At 42.7% G+C, this 20120-nt stretch overlaps 1 protein-coding gene across 1 annotated transcript; it reads left to right on the forward strand.

The window, feature by feature from the left end:
• The first annotated feature begins 477 nt into the window (after window positions 1-477).
• LOC129339508 (17-beta-hydroxysteroid dehydrogenase 14-like) lies at window positions 478-18501 on the forward strand. The gene is made up of 9 exons (XM_054994088.1): window positions 478-565; window positions 2420-2464; window positions 3799-3899; window positions 6364-6430; window positions 9204-9295; window positions 11088-11192; window positions 12123-12190; window positions 16510-16606; window positions 18277-18501. The coding sequence occupies exons 1-9, from the start codon at window positions 478-480 to the stop codon at window positions 18499-18501; spliced, it is 888 nt and encodes a 295-aa protein (XP_054850063.1).
• The last annotated feature ends 1619 nt before the right edge of the window (window positions 18502-20120 follow it).

A 20120-nucleotide genomic window follows, 5' to 3' on the forward strand; every position in this document is an offset into this window, starting at 1 on the left:
AGGGTTGCCAATTGTGGCTTGGGAAATTCCTGGAGATTGTTCTCTGCAGTCTGGGATCAACCGTAATTCCAGGAGAACTCCAGGCCCCACCTGGAGGTTGGCAAACATACTCTGATTGCCTTTCTGAAAGGAGTGACAGATTTGAACTGGACTTTTGTAGGGACATGGAGTTGTTCCCTTGCATAAAAAAAAAACCCTGCACAACTTCTGTCTATAATGAGTTTTCAAATAATAGTTCTTGACAGAGACTTTGAAATATGGCCAGCTTGTAAAATTAGGCAAGGGAGGGTGGGGTGCTCCAAACCTCCCTAGGCAAGTGGCACGTTACTTCAACAGAGTTCTCAAGAGTGCTAGGACTACGTTTCCCGGCATTCTCAAGATATGGAGCATGCTCTGTGGGGGAAAGCAGTGTAATAACTTGAACTGGGCCATCAGTTCCCTTTCATTCCTGAGGAAGACCTGTGTGGAACAGCCAGCATGACAACTAGATTGCGGTACCAGGGCAAGGTGGTTATAGTGACAGGGGGCACTGCAGGCATTGGTTTGGCGATGGTCAGAGAATTTGGTAAGAATGGAAGCAGTGGGGGGTGGTGGGGTTGAACAGGTTTTGCAAACAGGAGCTAAATGAAGATAAAATTTCTGCTCCGGAAAACTTGCTCCCTAGACCAGATGTGCAGGGAAATTAAGAATAGGAGAACCTGCTGTTTATATGCAGAAACCAAGTGGAGCCTTGTTGCATCTTAAAATTCATTGTGGCATGGTTCTGATTTTTGTATTCTGCTAATATCTCCCAGATGCTGTCTTCTGGAATATATTTAAGCAATATATGTGTCTCCCTTTTTCTGGCAAGGTGTAACGAAAGGGAAAGGTTTAGCTGTTTAATATTTGCCCAGGATGCTGCAGTTAAAAAGAAGACTCTGTTGAAGGGGCATGGTTGCATAGGAAGTGCAGACTTGAAAGAAGATTGGAACCTGGCGCCTGTACATCTTTAATGTGTAGAAGAAGGAATAAGAAGGGCAGATCTGCAGAGCAATTCTCAACATCCTTCTACCACTGAAGTCCCCTGTGGAACTTCAGTGGTAGAAGGAAAAGTTCTACCTCTTCTATATGTGAAAGAGTCCGTTGCTAATGTGGGTTTCTTGAGGTGACTTGACTGGCCAGCATGGAGAAGAGGATGCTGGATTGGATGGATCTTGAGTGATCCAGTGGGACTCTTCTTCTTGATGGATGAAACTATTCCAAATGTCACCTCTTCTGCTGCTGTTAAAAGTTCCTGTAGAAAGAGCTGCAGCACATCTCCCATCGTTTAGTCAGGGGGGATTCATTGTTTGTATGTGGGGTACGAAGCAGGTGCCAGGAAAGTAGTCAGGGTATTGTTGCTCCAGCATCTTTTTGAGTGCAGAGGCTGGATATGCTCCATATCTTATCCAGGACTGATGAAAAATTTCTAGTTCTGAAATCTAAATTATTTTATTACAGGAATGATGGAGAGCTTCAGTTGTGGCCTGATAAAAATGGGAAAATAATGGAAATGTCTAAAAGCTGCAAAAGAAAGGGGTGGGGCCCCAAATAAGTTCTAAGTGATTCAGAAGAAGACTTCAATCTGATTTTGACAAAAGAATCTTCCCCGGGGGAAGCATTGAAGTAATATACAACTCCCAGCCCTTCCCTGCTCGGTATTCACATAGACTGTGTTCTCGTAAAATGAATGTGGCAATGTCCACAAATTTCCGAGGACACGTTGATTTCTTTGTAACTCATGCAAGAGGAGGTGCTGATTTGTTTTCCAGTTGAACTGATCTGTGCTGGAGTAACAGTGATGGTCACGGGGTGAGAAACAGATTTTGGAATAGAGTAAGGGAGCTGGCTGTGAAATTCTTCAAAGTACTAGGCTGGCTTCCAGGGGCACATTCATTAAGGACAATTGTCAACTTGTTCGAACAGGCCATCTTATTATTTGAAATGCAGTGCTTTTCAAAGACACGTTCATAAATTGGATTGCCAGGGACTACTGAGTGTACAGAAATCAAGCCTTTGAGGAATATGTGGCTAGACCTTGTAGGCGCCACACCCAAATTAGTGCGTACCTGAGGGCATGAACTTCCCCACTTCTGAGACCTTGTTAATGGGTCCTGCCAAAGGGTTTGAGCCCTCAGGTGTGGCACTTTGGCACAGTCATTGGGTGTAGGGAAAGGATGACTCTTGGTTTGTTCTAGAGTTCAAGAACTACCTATGGAGTTCTTCCTGTACTGAGAGTGAAAACCACTTTGTTGAAATGGCATTTGTAAGATGTTAAGAAGACCTAAATGCAGGAAAGGTGGGATATAATTTGTTAAACAAAGAATCAAGTGATGCAGATCCATGTGTAACATTTTGTCTTCCTTTCACCCCTCCCCCCTGCCCATTTTCCTCTTCTCAGCTCGCCAAGGATCCATGGTGGTATTCTGTGCACCAAAATCTGAAGGTGAGACTAGAGACTCTCCCCCCCCCCAAACCCTGATGACAGGCTGATTACCAAAAGATGGAGTTCATAGGGTAGAGACTCCATCACAGTGATACGTTACTTGTGTGTTCTCCTCTCTTCCCATTCACGCTGTCTCCACTCTGGATTGAGTACAGTGCAGAAAGAGCCTCAGTTGTGCCCCACGCACATACTGTTACTCCAGATAGAAATGGTCCAGGGAAGAAAATAGTTGGCCCATTTCTGGTGGAAGAACACATAGCCACATGGTTTTCTCCAATGGATCAAATACTGCCCCCTCCCTATGACTCTATCAGGGATAACATTAGTGGGGAGGGGAGGCTGGTCCCAATCCACAGCAGGACCTGTGCAGCTGAAAATAGAGAATACGCAAGTAATATGTGACTGATGGAGTTCACAGGATGGAGCTGGGATCCTCCTCTCATGAATCCTGTCTTGGAAACTTTATGTTATCAGTCTGGCTAATGTCATGGGAATATGAGAGGTGGGAGCAAACACAGTAGATGAGAATTATGCAGGTGAGGGAAAGGAGGGCAACGTGAAGAATTTTTGCCCTGACAGAGACAGAAAGGACTAAGGCAAGATCTAAGTTTCTGTTGCATCACTTGGAAACTGTATAATACACATAAATGAGCAGTTGAGTGCAAAAAAAAATCAACAGGTGTTCACTACTGAACAACTAAGACTTAAGTGCTCAATAGATTTGTGGTGGTGTCTGATCTGTGTTAACAAGCATTTTCTTTGAGAGTATCATCTGCTGAATTTACACTTGTATATAAAATGCATAGACACATAATGTATTTTGTATAATGTAAAATACACAGACACTGTATAACAGTATATAACTTTCCATGTCTCCATTTGAGACCCTGGAGAGCTGCAGCCAGTCAGAGTAGACCTGGATGGGCCAATGGTCTGGCTTAGTAGAAAACAAAACAGTTTTATGAGTTCATGTGTATGTTGATCAGTTGCAAATTGGTACTGATTGAATGCTGTGGGAGTAATTCAGAAGAGGTGTGTCCTTTTTTCTTTCTTGCAGTGCTGTTGTTATCAATATAGGTTCTTTTAGTATACCATATGTTGCATTTAGTTATATAGGTAACCACAAAACCTCCGGTCCCTGCCTTCTTAGTACTTACTGTGTAACACTGGCCATGGAGAAAACAACAAAGGGAGGGGAGGGAGAGACTTCCATAACATTAGCAAATGCAGTTGTCTGTACTGAGAACTCAGGTGGTTGGGACTGAAGATTAAGGGAGAAACCAAAGGCCTATGCCATTTTCTGTTTGCAAATGCTCTCTTCTGTTCCCTTGCAGTGGAGAAGGGACAAGTAATTCAGAAAGAAATTCAGGATTCTGGGTGCGCAGGGGAAGTCTACTTCCAAGTCTGTGATCTCCGCATTGACAGTGACATTCAGGTAGGTCAGAACTGGGGTAACAGTCAATGTTCCCTCTAAGCGGTGCAGTGTTGTGAGCCAGAAATCCAATTTGTGAGCAGCAACTTGCAAGTTGTGAGCGCGTCTTTTCGAAAACCAGAATCCATTTGATTAAAAGACTTTTGATTTAGGTTGTCTGAGGCATTGGTATTGGGTGCCATCAATATGTTGACGACACCCACTTAGGCATGTGGTTCTCAAAAGCTTAGGCCTCAATAAAGTTGGTTAGTCTTAAAGATGCTACTGGACTCTTTTTGATTTTGCAACTACAGATTAACACGGCTAACTCCTCTGGATCTACGGAGAAGAAGAATTGTGCATCATCCAGCCCCGCAATGCACTCACTCTCTGGTTATTCCCTTCTATGTTTTATATAAAAAGGTTTTGTGAAGCATGCCTGCAAATGGCTCAGACACCATTTCTTTCCATGTGCATCAGTGTATTGGCAACGTTTTCTTTGCATTTTGGACAACATCAGGCAGATGAGCTTCAGTAAGGGTTCCTCTTTGCCCACAAGCAAATCCTAAACAGAATGTGATGGGCAGTCATCCCTCCCTCTACCTCTGCTCTGTCGATTGGCATTTCCTGTCTCTTCTGTGTCCAGGTCTGCAGAAAGAAGAAAGCTGGCTGAAGTTGCAGGGGGAGCACCTATTTAGCTTCCAGCTGAGAGCTGCTCATTGGAACAGCCTGGAATTGGCCTTTAGTCACCCTAGAGGCTTCATGGCTTTAAAACTCTTTCCTTTTCTCTTTGTGAGTTATGGTCATGGAATCTTTGAAATGAAATCAAGTCATAACGCGTAAAGTCAGCATTGAAGTCCTGCCTTCTCCTTGCTTGCCATTCTGTTTTATTACACTGTATTGCAATGATCTATTCTCCCCTGAAGATATAAGCAGAATGCCATTGATGTACAAAAATACTGGTAAAACTGAGGCCGCAGCTCCCCACTCCCCACGGAGTAATTTAACTAGAGGACAGCCTGTCTTACCAGCACGTGTAAAATTTCCAGCTTCAGACCCTAGCTCTGTCATGAATTTTCCTTGCCATGCAAGTCTTTGTGACTAGGAAGTCAATTTTTTGTGTGCATGTAAAATAGATTTCCTTAGTCATTAATTTACACACACACAAAAAGAGTATTTCCCTGCCTGGAGCTGGCAACCCTAGGAGTGTGAAACACCACCGCCATCTCTTCCTCCTCCTCCAGCACCCGCGCTGGGCCAGAGAGGCTGCTCGGTGGGCTGGTGAGAAATAGCATGGGTGCCTGCCGCTGCTGCCACCACCTTTTCCTACAGCACTGGGCCAGAGAGGATGCTTGGCGGGCTGGCGAAAGGCCTTGGGAATGCCCACCGTGGCTCCTCTTCCACACCCGGCAACGGGCCTGGGTAAGGCCGCGCGGATGCCTGCCGCAGCTCTTTCCTCCGAGGGGCTGGGGAAAGGCCGTGTGGGCGGCTGCCGCTGCGCCTCCTCCAGAGCCCAACGAGGGGCTGGGGAAAGGCCGTGCGGGTGCCCGCCATGACTCTTCTTCCAGAGCCCGGCAAAGGGCCTGGGAAAGGCTGCATGGGCACCTGCCATGGCTCTTCCCCAGAGCCCGGTGAGGGGCTAGGGAAAGGCTGCCTGGGTGCCTGCCGTGGCTCTTTCCCCCGAGCCCAGCGAGGGGCTGGGGAAAGGCCACACCGGCGCCTGCCGCAGCTCTTCCCACAGAGCCCAGCGATGGGCTGGGGAAAGGCCACACCGGCGCCTGCCGCAGCTCTTCCCACAGAGCCCAGCGATGGGCTGGGGAAAGGCTGCGCGGGCACCTGCAGCGTGGGTGCCTGCCACGGCTCTTCCCCCCCCAAGACTGGCGAGGGGCCGGGGAAAGGCAGCGCGGGCGCCTGCCATGGCTCTTTCCCCGAGCCTGGAGAGGGGCTAGGGAAAGGCAGTGCGGGCGCCTGCTGCGGTGCCTCCTCCAGAGCGCGGCAAGGGGCCGGGGAAAGGCTGCACGGGCGCCTGCCGCGGCTCCTCCTCCAGTGCCCAGCGCCTTCCATGCGCTGGGGCTTCTCAGATCTGCGCTGAGTTGAGACAATTCCTGCGCCGTAGCGTAGGAGCGCACGTTCGCGGGAATCCTGGTAACAGTGATTTGGGGGTGCTTCTCTGGCATCTCCAAGATCTGCTGTTTCCTCTCCCTGCTTATAGCAAAAATGGTTATCTGTATTCTGATTTGCTGTTATCTAAACTGTGATAACATCCTTCTCTTGGCCCCTTATGCTCCTCTTCTGAAAATTCACATGCTTTCCTGCACACTTTGTCTCCTGCAGATATGTTTGCAGGCCTATTCAGCTTTGTGTGGCTCTTCAGTCCTGTTGGCTTCTGCATCAGGTTTAAGCTTCTAGTCCTCGCTGATGTAATGGGATTCTTGATTCTGTTGTTATCCTTGCCCTGCCTTCGATCTCCTTTTTTCTTTCTCTGCAGAGGTTGGTTTGTGTGACTATAGAGCGTTATGGACGCCTGGACTGCCTGGTGAACAATGCTGGAGACAGTGAGTTATTTGCAAAATTCTTGGGAGTTCTAAGATGAATGTAATGTGTGCATCTACATATGATTGTTGTTTAAAGACCAAAATAGAGTTGTTCAGTACAGAGAAACTAAAGCTTTCAGGATCATTGTTTATGGTGAAAATAAATTGCAGTCTAATAACAGTGCTGTGACATTCCCTGGAACTGAAGAGTAGGGGTGTTGCTCTTACTTCAGGCAGCTGCCCCCTTATCTCATCATTGGCCCTCCCGTGCTAGTGCCACCTCCTTATTTCTTTATTCCACCTGAGTTTATTGTCCTGCAAATGCTGTGGAGCTGGCGCTCTGGGGTCGATGGCAAGGGGGACAGATAGACACCAAGGAGACAGCTTCGGGCTAGATGGTGCTCCTCTGCCTGGCTGTCGGCTGTTTCTCCTGCCTCACTTGCCAGTCTCAGCCCTCCTGGGCATTCGCATCCCCCCTGGCCCACACTTTGGGTCTGGGGCCTTGGTGCCTTCTACTGAGCATGCCTTCACCAGCTGCCTCCTCTGGGTGCTCCCTGAGCTGGGCACACCATCATGTCCCTCGTCTCATCGCAGGCTGAGCATTGTGCTTCTAAAATGCGTGCCTCCCATCCAGGAGTGCATGTAGCTCACTTCCTTATGGCCTCCTTCTTCCTCCAGAAGTCTTCGTCACCCCACCTTCTCCAAGATTATGAAAAGTCAGCATTTGGCCTTCTGCAATCCTTTCCCATTAGCCTCAGAATTAGAGTGGGGTTTAAACTACTACCTGTTATCTTCTCCTCTTCTTCCTCCTGCTCTCCAGGAGTGAATCTCAACTTGGCCCTCCCTGTCAATGGCTGCTCCTCCCTGGCTGACAGGTAATGGTGCTACATAGTGAGATCCTGAGATAGGATTTGCACTGGTCCACAGTACAGTTCCATAGCCACTACGGTACTCTGGGTGCGAGGTCTTTCTGGTGTTGGGTGATCCATGGTGAGGACTGCATTCCACAAATGGGGTACCACTGCTCAGAAATACCTGCCTTTGGTTGTGCTTGCCTTATTTATGGAAGAGAGGGTACAGATAATAGTTCTTGAAGGCTTTAAGTGGCACTAGAACAAAAGCAAGCTATATATAGTTGTGGACACTTTGTCTCTTCTCAAATATCCTCTCTCATAGAATAAGCTAAGGAAGCTTTTCTGTATGAGCATCTTCCTCTGAGCTGCAGCAGGTGGCTGTCAGTGCCTTCTTGGTGGTAACACCTGAGTTGTATAACTCCCTGCTTTGAGGAGATTTATTTTCTCTCCTCAGTACTGGTATTTAGAAGCTTTTTTTTTCCAGAGGCCCTTTGGCTAAAATTTAAAGCTAGAGAAAATAATTATTTTTAATAACAACAACAACAACAACAACATTCGATTTATATACTACCCTCCAGGATGACTTAACACCCACTCAGAGCAGTTTACAAAGTATGTTATTATTATCCTCACAACATAACACCCTGTGAGGTGGGTGGGGCTGAGAGAGCTAGAAGCTGTGACTGACCCCAGGTCACCCAGCTGGCTTCAAGTGCAGGAGTGAGGAATCAAACCCAGTTCTCCAGATTAGAGCCCCGCGCTCTTAACCACTGCACCAAATTGGCTCTCTGGCTTTATTCTTCTGTTTGTTTAAAACATGGATATGTTTTAGAGATGTGCTCAATAGGGCTCACAAGATAAAATAATGAAATCCATTAAAAGCCCAGCTGTGGGAGAATACCCTGCCAATTCTGCAAGCACCATTCCACTTTGAACCTCCAGGGAGTTTGGGGTGCTCAGCAGGCATCCTGGGTCTCTGCCCTATGGCACAATTCTTTCCCAAGCCCACTTGGCTCCAGGGATGGTGATGGGGAGGCTCGCTTCTCACTGGGTATCTATGCTGCCACCAGCTGGTCGATTAGAGTATTTCCCACTAAGAGGTGAACATTGCTGTTCTGCTTTCATTCTCCTTCAGAAGGATGGGAGCCTCTTTATTATTAAAGTCACAACTTATTATATCAGTCTTCCATCATCTTGAGTATTTCTCTGGGCTACTTGCCCCTTTTGATAACTCCATCTAACAGCAGCCATACAGATGAATTCACCTGGGATGGACCTTACAGAACACATGAAAATGGGTTAATTCCCATTTAACTCCTCTGTGTTCAGTTATTCCCTCTCTCTGCCCTCCCCGCTGTAGGTCAGTCCTTTTCTTCTCGCCCTTCCTTGGAAGAGTTACCATCTAGCATTTGGCATCCTCAGTCATCTCCTAGTGGTCTCATTCCTGCCAGATAATGGGATGGCCCTTTGATTGCCCTCTGCTGGCCAGGAGCGTTTGGTTAACCTGACCTTAAGTACTGGGTGCTTGAGAGAGCTATCAACAGGATGAGTGTGTTTGACAGTAATTAACTGTTCTCCTGTTTCCTGTGCTCGTATTGACAGAGAAACTTCTTGGAATGGATGTGGGGGGGTTGTAGCCCCTAAACGCTCCATAGTGTGATGTAGCCAAAGTGGAACACATTTCAACACATAGCTAATAAAAGATGTAGAGCATAAAACATCCACCAATCTAAAAAAAAAACATGTTAACTCCCTATTTCATTTTATTTCATTTGTGCATCCATCTGGTGAGTGTTTTTGTCTAATCGATTTGCTGAACTGAGTAGGCGTTTGCATTTTATAGTCAGAAGATGGGTGAGAATCTGGTCTTACTCTCTGTAGAACTTACTTCTATAAAATCCACTTCCATTTTTACATCTGCTTGATTCTTTTGCAAACAGTTCTTCCACCCACGAAGATAGATGATGTGACGATCCAAGATTTCCGCAGCCTCGTGGAGCTCAATGTTTTTGGAGTTTTTTTAGGATCGAAGGTGAGTGGATTCCATTGGATAAACAGCCGTGCTCTCTTCTCAGGCAATTGTTTGGCTTCAGGCTGAGACTTTTTCTGAAGTCTATTTTCACTGAGTCTTTACATAAGAAAGAATTGCTTTGAAATGGCCACACGGTGGCATCGTTCTCTGTAGAGAACTACAAACGTTTATCAAAAATCTTTTAAGTTATTGCTGGCATGAAGGGAAAAAAAAGGTTGTGAGCAGGCAACAGCATTGTGGAAAGAAACTGGAACTACCATTGGAATATTCTGAGTTGGATCTCTCAGATCCAGTTTTGCAAATGGTGGTGCTTTCCATCAATGCACAGCCCATGGAAATTTCTGCCATTGGAAAAGGATCATCCAGCAGTGCTAAAATCTCTTGCGTCGGTCAAAGGCCTTTTGCACCAGAGAAAAGTGCCTGGTCAGTGCAGGATCTCGGCCATGGAATTTGATAGTACCATTTAGGGCCAGACTCGTTTCTTCTTAACTGTTTATGTGTAAAGTGCCGTCAACTCACAGTTGACTTGTGTGTTATGTGCCATCAAGTGGCCTCTGACCTGTGGCGACCCTATGAATGAAACATCCTATCATTCAGAGACTTGCTCACATCTTGCAAGCTGGAGGATGTAGCTTCTTTTATTGAGTCAAGCCATCACGTTGTAGGTCTTCCTCTTTTCCTACAGCCTTCCACTTTTCCTAGCATTATTGACTTATCAAGAGAATCTTGTCTTCTCATGATGTGACCAAAGTATGATAGCCTTAGTTTTGTCATTTTAGCTTCTAGGGAGATTTCAGGCTTGATTTGAACTAGTACCTACTTATTTATCTTTTTGGCTGTCCATGGTATCCACAAAACTCTCCTCCAGCACTACATTTCAAATGAACCAATTTTCTCCCTGTTATCTTTCTTCAGTGTCCAACTTTCACATCCATACATAGTAATGGAGAACACCATACTTTGGATTATCTTGATCTTAGTTCTCAGAGAGACATCTTTATCTTTAAGGATCTTCTCTAGCTCGCTCACAGCTGCTCTTCCAAGTCTCAATCTTCTTCCGATTTCTTCATTGCAGACTCCCTTTTGGTTGATGATTGAGCCAAGGAATAGAAAAGACAGCTGACTTAGGGAGAACTCATACGAGTTTCAAGGCAAGGGACCCACCAAAGTGGTTTACACTGTCTGCTATTGAGTAGCAGTCCTGGACTGATGGTTTCCCATCCAAGTACTAACTTGGGCTGTCACTGCTTAGGATTTAACCAGGTCTTAACTATTTAAATTTGTAAAGAGTAATAGTCTCCCCCAAACCCCAGGCATTACTTTTGAATTAGATAACACCTTAAGGGAGGAGGTTAGTAAAAAATTGGGAGTGTTTGAGGGCCTCAACTAAATGAGAGTAGTTAGTAAAGGACCATGTTTATGTTGGCTAACTATGTTATCGGACGTCTTCAAGGATTATTCAGGTTGAATGAAATTTCATCACCTTTAATTAACCTACATTTCTATTGATTTTTAAAATTCATTGTAAATTGTCTTTGGCTGAATCTTTTTCATGTTTAAGTATATAATAGCTTGAAAGAAGATGATATAAAATATTCCACATCTTTTATGATTGTGGTTTGTGGTATGGATGGGGAGGGGAAGTTGAAAGTCTCTTAAATTGTTTTTCTTTTTGTGTATTTTTTATCTCTAAAAATATAAAGGACCAGGGGTCTGAGATGGTATGTCAGATAACCACATCTTCTTTTTTTGGTATTGGACATAGTTTTTCCTTCTGTTTTTCTGTCTGCAGTATGCCCTGCCCCACCTGCGAAGAACAAAAGGAAACATCATCAACATGGGCAGTCTTTATGGTGATCTTGGATATAAGAATGGCCTGACATATACCTCAACCAAGGTAATTCTGAGATGACAGGAATACCAGCTATTAGGCTCTGCTTGTTCTAAACCTTGGTTTGTCAAACTTTCTGGAAGCTTCTGTGCCTGTGCCTTTAATGGCTACTTCATCTGCACATGAAGCTTTTCACAGTGAAGAAAGAGAGAGAAGTCTCCCGCACAAATCTATCTTGTGAAAAGCTTCACCTACTGATCCTTGTTTATGAAGCTAATGTTAAAGGTTTAATGTAGCCTATTTAATTTAAGAAGCAATATCAAGGGTTTTTTTTGTCTATTGGAAATTCTTAAACCTGCCTGTAACAAACAGGTTTAACAGAATGTAAATTTCTTTCTCTTAACATTACTACCCGATCAGTACAGTAAATGGCACTCCTTTTCTAGAGGACCTCCATGCCCAGATTTCCATCATCAAGACTTTTAAATGTGTGAAATCATTTGCTAACATTCTAGATCCAGCAGGGATCCACAGAAGGGAAGAGAGGATGGGCTGTTGCTCAGTGGTAGAGCATTTGCTTTGCCTGCAGAAAGGCCCAGGTTCAATCCCCAGTATCTTCCCTTTGAAAGGATCAGGTAGCTGATGATGTGAAAAGTCTCTGCATGAGACCTTTATAAGTTCAAAAGCAATTGCTTTTGAACTTATAACCTGATCTGAGTGGGAGGAGTTTGGGATGACTGGTTTGGGGAATAACTGGTTTGAAGAGAAGCAGGAGAATATGATTGGCTTGTTATTTGGGGCTGTCCATGGTTCTGACCACCTCTGTGCTTTTAATGGTTGATAGTTTTGCAGATAGGAGGGGTGGGGGTCATATTTATTTCTGTGTCACGGAAAGCTCCACTTTATGATATTTGCACACTGAGTTGCTGTCAGAGGCGGGAAAGAAGGCCAGGCTTTCAGTGGTAGGTTGGCAACCTTACCTGTTTCATCTTACAGGCTGCTGTTATATCAATGACCAAATCCATGGCCATCTCGGAGAGCCAGTATGGAGTACGAGTCAACTGGTAATGGGATTGTTATTTTTTTTAACTGAAATTAATTTTATTTATTAAAGAACAAAAAACAGAAAATAACAGTTAAGAATATATAGAACCTTGTAAAAAACTATTAAGTAGATTGGAGAGAGTATACATAATACTGTAAATTAAATAATAATACATACTAGGCATAATTAGAATGTAGTAGATACTATTGCCCCTCTCCCCCTATTTCAAACCAAAAATCTAAAATTTTATTAATTATGTTTTTTGCCTATTATTAAAAAGCCTTGGAAAATTAATCTATAAAGCACAAAGGTAATAAGGAATAATAAACACATTTTATGCAGAAGTAAAAACATAATAGACAAAAATATTATTTCAGAAAGAAAGAAAAGAAACTTAACAGTCACTTTTAATAGCCAAATACAAAATGAAATTTCCCCCTTCATCAACAATCTCATCTCATCTCATCTCATCTCATCTCATCTCATCTCATCTCATCTCATTAAAATACTAAGGGAAATTTTTTTAAAAAGCAAACTCTATCCGAAGGGATAAATTCCAAATAATTTTACTTCCTGTGTTGCTCATCTTGCCTGAAATTAACATAATAGGAATCCTCAGAATCTTTCTTAGCGTCAATAATTTTTGAAATGTCAGTAAGGAAAACCTCTTGAGTCACAGTCATCGTAAATCTTTGACATCAATTGCTCATGTTAGATTAGTAAACTAAGATTGATCTAATCCTAAATAGGTAAATTAAACTCTAAATATATTGTATGTTAATCCACACACACACATATATAATATACCAAGATGCTATTCCATAAAAGAAGGAAAAGAAAAAAGGAGGGAAAATTAACAATTACTTTGTAAGACTATATAAATATAGATTTCCCTTCCAAATCTTAACAGAGTGTTAAAAATTATTCTTAAGGTTTGAACTTTTTAACATTAACATTATAACATTAGTATTACCCATTTATTTTATTGCTTCTTAGTCTAATTTTAATATTTATTATAAATACCAAATCTTCAAGATTGCATTCGTTATGCCTTCCAAGTAAGATTAATTATCTGATTGTGTTTAATATAAATTGATAAGAATTTTGTAAGCCAATTGACCATAAATGGATGTAGCAATGTCCTCAATATCTTCTTTGGATCTATAATCTTTAAAATTTCAATAGGAAGGACCAAAGAAAATTGTCCCATCTGGAATGAGTTAAACCTTAATAAAATACTAAACATCATCTTAAAGTTTGCACTATGTCAAAGGAAAAGAATCCAGTATTTTGATTTTAAGATTATTATCAGATAAATACCATATCTTCCAGATTGCATTTTAAGATATTCATAAAGCCTTCAAAATAAAATTGTTTAATTATTGTATGTAAAATAAATTGAGAACAGTTTTATAAGCCATTTGACCATAGACAGATATGACAAAACACATATCCTCAATATTTTCTTTGCATTTATAATCCTTAAGATCTCAGTGAGAAAGGCTGCTTGGATCAAAGTCCCCTTGGATCTTCACATAGTCTCCACGAAAGTCTGAATTGTATCTTTTGAATTCAGGGCCTATTTGTAGTAAAATAAAAGTTCATTTCCCTTTTCCAAGTCAGTAGATTTCTTCAACTGTCTCTTTGATTCTTGAATTACTTGATTTACTTGATTTAATCCTTGAGATACCGGATTTATTTTGTATATGCCCAAACGTAGTTTGAATTGATAATTCTGGTCTTCAAAAATTTCATTCCTAGTTTGAAGGATTGACTGTGAATACAATGCTGGTTTCTCTGACACCAAAGAAGGTTTCTTATAATCTGAAACTGGTTTTGGAGTCTCTTGATCCCCTTGACACATCTGGACTAAAATGTTTCCATAATCTTGCTTCATTTTACAAAACAAACTTTCAATTTTGCTTGAAAGTGAGGAAATGATTAGTTGAGAAATTATTTCTGCTGTGTTTTTCATAGCTGCAACCATTTTTTCCAAACCAGTGAATAACTGATACAGTTTTAATAATTCAAAGATACATTTACCGCCAGTGAATGTCAGTCTATGGAGGACAGGATATGCTGAAGATGACTCCCAACCCTTGCAGCAAGAAATCCAAGCTCCCTTGAGTACATGGATCTTTATTGAGATATCATAAGCTCCCACCACACATATGTCCACCATACGTATGTCCATAGGTTACACAGAAGCAATTAAAGGTGTCTGGCTGTACACAGGTCTCTTGTTAAGAATGACGCATTGAGTATATGATACATTATATCTACCCTTCTACATGTCCCCCACCCTCCTAGCCCATCCAGCTGGGTGCAATCAGTAGCGGGATGGAAGAAGCTGTCCCAAGGCTGCTGTGGCGAGCCATCCGAGATAAGGGCTCGGCCGTTCTGGAATCTGGAAAGCAACAAGGGAGCAGGTGCACGTACATCTGGAATCTGGAAAGCAACAAGGAGCAGGCATTGCAACATACATACATCAATAGCAATATGGGTAGCAATATGGAGGGACTGTAGGCAACAGACCTGACAACAATATTGCTGAAAATCTTCAGTAGGAAGTCATTTTAATGAGAGAAATTTTAAAAAATTAATAAAAAAGAAAAAGAGATTATTTTCAACTGCCATCCAGCAATTATATTTTCCCAGTTTTTATAGTTCAAGCAGTAGAGATGAGTTTGATATACTGTAATCCAAAAACAGAAAGTAAGTTTAAAATATGAGGCGATGTAGTCCGTTATGCAGTTTCTTTTCAGAGACTGAGGAGCAGTCAAAACATAAAACGAAAAGCAGATAATTATATTTAATATACTGTAGTCCAAGAGCAGGAGGCTGCTATAGTCCAATCAAAACAAATTAGTTCAAAATAAGAGACAATTTAAAGTCTGTTCGCCAATTTCTTTTCAGGACATAGAAAGGAAATCATAACATAGGTAGGGAAAAAAATAACTGATGTCCAAAATGTTGGCACTTTTCCAGGGTATGTTTATAGTTCACTTTTAACAGATTATTGTTATGTTTTAAACCTCAAAGACCGAATAAGCTGTAAATAATTGTATTTATTGTATTCTTTGAAGAGCTACAAATTTGTTAGCTGTCTTCATTCAAAAAAGTAAGATGTGATAAAGAAAAAAATAGCTGATCTTTAGTTTCTTATATAGAGGAGATTATAACCATTGAGTCCAAGGTCCAGAAAAGAAAAGTAGAAAGATATTAGCAAGCCAGACTTACTCAGCATTCGCTGGTCTGAATCTGTTTCCTGTTTGATGTTGCCACATTGGAGGAGACAGAAGTTCATTAAGCCCCTAATGAAAAGGGCTCAAAAATTCTCTGATATTCCTCTTGCACACATAGCTGATACATCTTCTATCATTAGGAGACGGACTTTGGGTTTATATTAATCATAAACCTGCCTTCAAGGAACAGCCAGCACAAGACCACACAAGCCTGTGTGCTTTCAGTCAGTTACCATTTTGCAGAGCCACTGGTAATGGGATTATTATTGTAATAAAGCTTTGGATGCTTAGGGGGCTTTTCTGAAGAACATCACCAAAAGAAACAGGCTCCTGCCCCAAGGAGCTTCCAGTCAAAAATGCCAAAAGAAAGGAGACAACAGGGAGAGAGGAGGGGTAATGGGTAACTGGCATTGGAAATGTGTAATATCAAGACAGTTGTGCTGGCATAACTTTTCTGTGCAGGTTATTCATTGTAAAAAGAAACTCCTGTAATCCTGCCCCCCCCCCACTTTCAGTAGTAAAAGTTACAGCTTAGGCACAAAGCATGCTTATCTACTGTTTAGTTTCTAGAATTGTGAGATTCAGTTTGATGTAGTGGTTAAGAGCGCAAGACTCTAATCTGGAGAGTCAGGTTTGATTCCCCACTCCTCTGCTTGAAGCCAGCTGGGTGACCCTGGGCTAGTCACAGTTCTCTAGAGGTCTCTCAGCCCCACCCACCTCACAGGGTGTATGTTGTGGGGATAATGACATATTTTGTAAACTGCTCTGAGTGGGCATTAAGTTGTCCTGAAGGGCGACATATAAATTGAATGTTGTTGTTGTTGTTGTTATTATTATTAATTACAATGGCAGAAATCTAGAGATGGGTCCTCTCATTTTCAACCCTGCTGGAATAATTTGTGTTCTGTAGGGCTATGATTAGGTAGTTCAGATGTTACAAGTTATCACTGTAGTCCAAGTCCACAGGTACTATGACCCTAGAGGGTGCCTAGTCTCTACAACTTGTCCTTTGTATGTGATTGCTGTATCATGTGAATTAGATGCATGTGAATTGTATTCCTCCATTAACATTCCAAAATATGTTGAATTCCAGCATCTCACCTAGTAATATCTTGACTGGTATCTGGAGAAGATTAGCAAACATGTCACCAAATCCAGAGGCTAAACTTCAGGAAGGCAAAGATTATCAGGCAAGTGCATTGTGGGGAAACCAGAACAGGGTGGTGGAAGCAATGGGTGGTGGTGGTTTCCATTACCTACATATAAACTTCAATAAATATGGCAAATTGATCAAGTGTGGTTAAAAAAATGAAAATTCTTTTTCATAAAAAAACTCTAAAATTGACATCATATGCAACTTAAGTATATTTGCCCAGCAGATTCTGCTTCTGTACGTCATCAGGAAGTTCCCTACCAAGCAGAGTTACTACCTAGCTCTGTTGAAGTTGATGGACTATAGAAAGGGGTAACTCTGCTTAGGATGGCATTGTAAGACAGCAGTCCTCCTAAGCAGGTCTGCTTAGAAGTAGTTCCCGTTTTATTCATTGGTACTCCCAGAAAAGGGTTTCTGGATTGCAGCCGGAATGTCATCAGCCCTTCCCAGAGTAAAACAACCACTACCAATATAACAATAATAAAATTAGTGTTAAAGTGCAAGCAGTGCTCTGCTATAATTACAATTCATAAATATTCATTATCAGTACATTAATATCATTCAATAAATATAAATAAATAAGAGTAAGTCAATAAATACAAATATCACAATACAAATATTGCAAAACCATCCAACAGGTAGAGTCTAAACATGAATTCCTGGACCTAAGAGTCAATATATCCAAAGATTCCAAAAGGTCCTAGTGCTCCAAAACGTCATATTGGGCTGGGGTGGCATTAGACTGTCTGCTTTGACCAACATGGTGGTGATTCATTGCATTTACTGAATATTTTGATGTCTATAAAATAGAGAAGCCTATTAAGAAGTGAAATATGAAACAGGATGGAATGCATTTATGCTGGCAAAACTCGTAGGTGGTGTCTTTGTGAGCTGTAGCTTCTTCTACAAATACACAGGACTGTCTACAGAACCAGGGCTTTTTTTTCAGCTGGAATGCGGTGGAACAGAGTTCTGTAACCTCTTGAAGATGGTCACATGGCTGGTGGCCCCGCCCCCTGATCTCCAGACAGAGGGGAGTTTAGATTGCCCTCCGTGCTGCTGAGCGGCATGGAGGGCAATCTAAACTCCCCTCTGTCTGGCGATCAGGGGGCGGGGCCACCAGCCATGTGACCATTTTCTCCAAGGGCAACCCATTGAGTTCCACCACCTCTTTCCCCAGAAAAAAAGCCCTGTACAGAACTACTCTACCTCTTTGAAAAAATAAACATTTACTTATATTAAGATATTGCAGTAGGACCTTTTGGAATCTTCTTTGAATATATTGACTTAGGTCCAAGAGTTCAAATTTAGACTCTACCTGTTGGATGGTTTTGTGATATTTGTATTTATTGACTTACTCTTATTTATTTATATTTATTGAATGATATTAATGTATTGATAATGGATATTTATGAATTGTAATTATAGTAGAGCACTATTTGTACTTTAATACTAAATTATTGTTATATTGGTGACTGTTTCACTCTGGGAAGGGCTCCCCCTTGTTATGTTTTCTTTGTTTCCCAGAGTGCCCTCTGGCTTGTGGAATGTCATCAGCCATCAATTTGAAATGCTTCCCAGTTCTGCTGATCAGCTTCTGAGATATTCACAGCTTACACCTAAGGGCTAGAAACTTGTGTATTAGGTACCTATGTTTATATACATGAGCTGAGTGCAGGGTACTGATTTCTGTCTGGTCTCTTGCAGCTTATGGGACGTTTTGGGACCCCGGAAGAGGTGGCATTGGCTGCCGTGTACCTTGCCGCTGAGGGAACTTTCTGTACGGGTTTGAACCTGGTGCTCAGTGGTGGAGCAGAAATTGGCTTTGCGAAGAAAAGCCAGGTGGATGCCAAGCCTGGCCCAAGCAGTAGTGGGAGCTCACAGGAGGGAGGGGACTGCAAGGTTCCTCCATTGGCTGGGCAGAAGAGCTGACTGTCTAGCTGTCATTGAGTCAAAGTCCTCTTTCTGGGAAGTCCTGTGGCCCTTTAAGGATCAACCAGTGAAGAAGAGACCTCTGTTCTTTCCCCCACCCACTCCTTTACCTTGTCTATTCTATTTCTCCCATTCCAGCCCCTTTCATATTGTATGTGAGCAAACTTTAGGTCATATTCAAAAGCTTTGTCCGTTTGCTTCCATGCCTGTATAGGACTTTAGACTGGTGCTGGGACAGAGAATTAGAGAAGGGAATGTGTCAATGGCTGCCGTTTATCAGCACGGGAGAACCGTCTCTCCCCTTCATATCTGCTTTGTTGGAGGAGGGGTTCTCCGTGAGCACCTTTTGTGGGTCCAGTGATGAGCCATGAGGAGAGCTGACTGTGGCACTAGAATGTATTCCAGCCTCAAAAGTGCCTTGGCATGAGTGGGAGGAGAATCCTGCGTCATCACCTAATGAAAAGTTCCAGGAACAAGTGTTGCCTTGGGCTGATACCCTTGAAAAAAAGAGAGCGCCAGAGGCTTATATGATGTCTTCATACACTTATAAAGAAAATGCCATAAATAGAGCCCAGAGGCCCTACAGGGCAGTGAGTTCTCTGCTTGGCATTGCAACCCAGAGAGAGATTTTAAAAGCCCCAAAGTGCTTGTGCCAATTCCAAGCAATGCATTTTGCAGCCCCTCAGCATCTTGACCAAGTCAGTACATTATTTCCACACACCAGCTAGAGAAAGGGGAATCACAATTTCCAAACCCTGACTGCTCCATGTCCAGACCCCTGAAGGGCCTCCCTGAGAAGCATTCCCATTCTTTTGGCATAGGCTCTGGCTGCCCCACCTGCAGGCTTGTCCCATAGGATAGAACCATTCACAATGCCCTGGTAAAGTTAGCTCCCCCCGGGAACCCTTTCTTGGTGATGGCCAGCAGTGCATAGGCAGCGACATCTTGGCACATGTGGATGCCATTTTGAGCTCTTGCTCATGTTGGAGGAGGAAGAGGCAGCATCCTTCTCTTGATTAAATCACCTTCCTTTGTATAATTGATCCCAGCTTGTTGTCCACACAATCAAAGTTCTGTGCCTTCCATCTCAGAGTCAAGGTAGGCATTTCATATTTTCCCCCTCCTGTCTTTTTCCCTGCCATGTTAAAATTATCTTTGCTTCCAACACTGTCAGGTTAATGTAGGGGAGAGGTGCCTTCTAGGTATAATTTCTGTGAGGGCCTATCAGCATGCACCCTCAGTATACCTAATTCTGAACTCCTCCCCCCCCCACCCAATGAGGACTGATAAAGCTAGTGAATGGGGCCACGTTCAGAAAGGAGATGATTTCCTACAAACCCAGGGAAACCTCTGGCCATGCAGACCACCCCCCTGCAAAAAAAAGGAGTGGGGGAGGTTGATTCACCAAAAGCAGTGGCACGTACTGTTTTAATTTTTGGTGATTCAACATCCCTCCTCCTTCTTTTAGTTTTAATATTTTTCTGCAAGCCTGCAGGTTCACCTGGGTTCGTAGTGGAAAGGTGAGCAGAGTGGCGGAGAGATATGGTAGTGGGTAGAGAACAAAGCATGGATTAGTGAGGGAATTTACCCATGAGTTTCTCATGGGTCTTTCTAATTCC

The sequence above is a fragment of the Eublepharis macularius genome, chromosome 12 (assembly GCF_028583425.1).
Source record: "Eublepharis macularius isolate TG4126 chromosome 12, MPM_Emac_v1.0, whole genome shotgun sequence".
NCBI classification, from domain to species: Eukaryota; Metazoa; Chordata; class Lepidosauria; order Squamata; family Eublepharidae; genus Eublepharis; species Eublepharis macularius.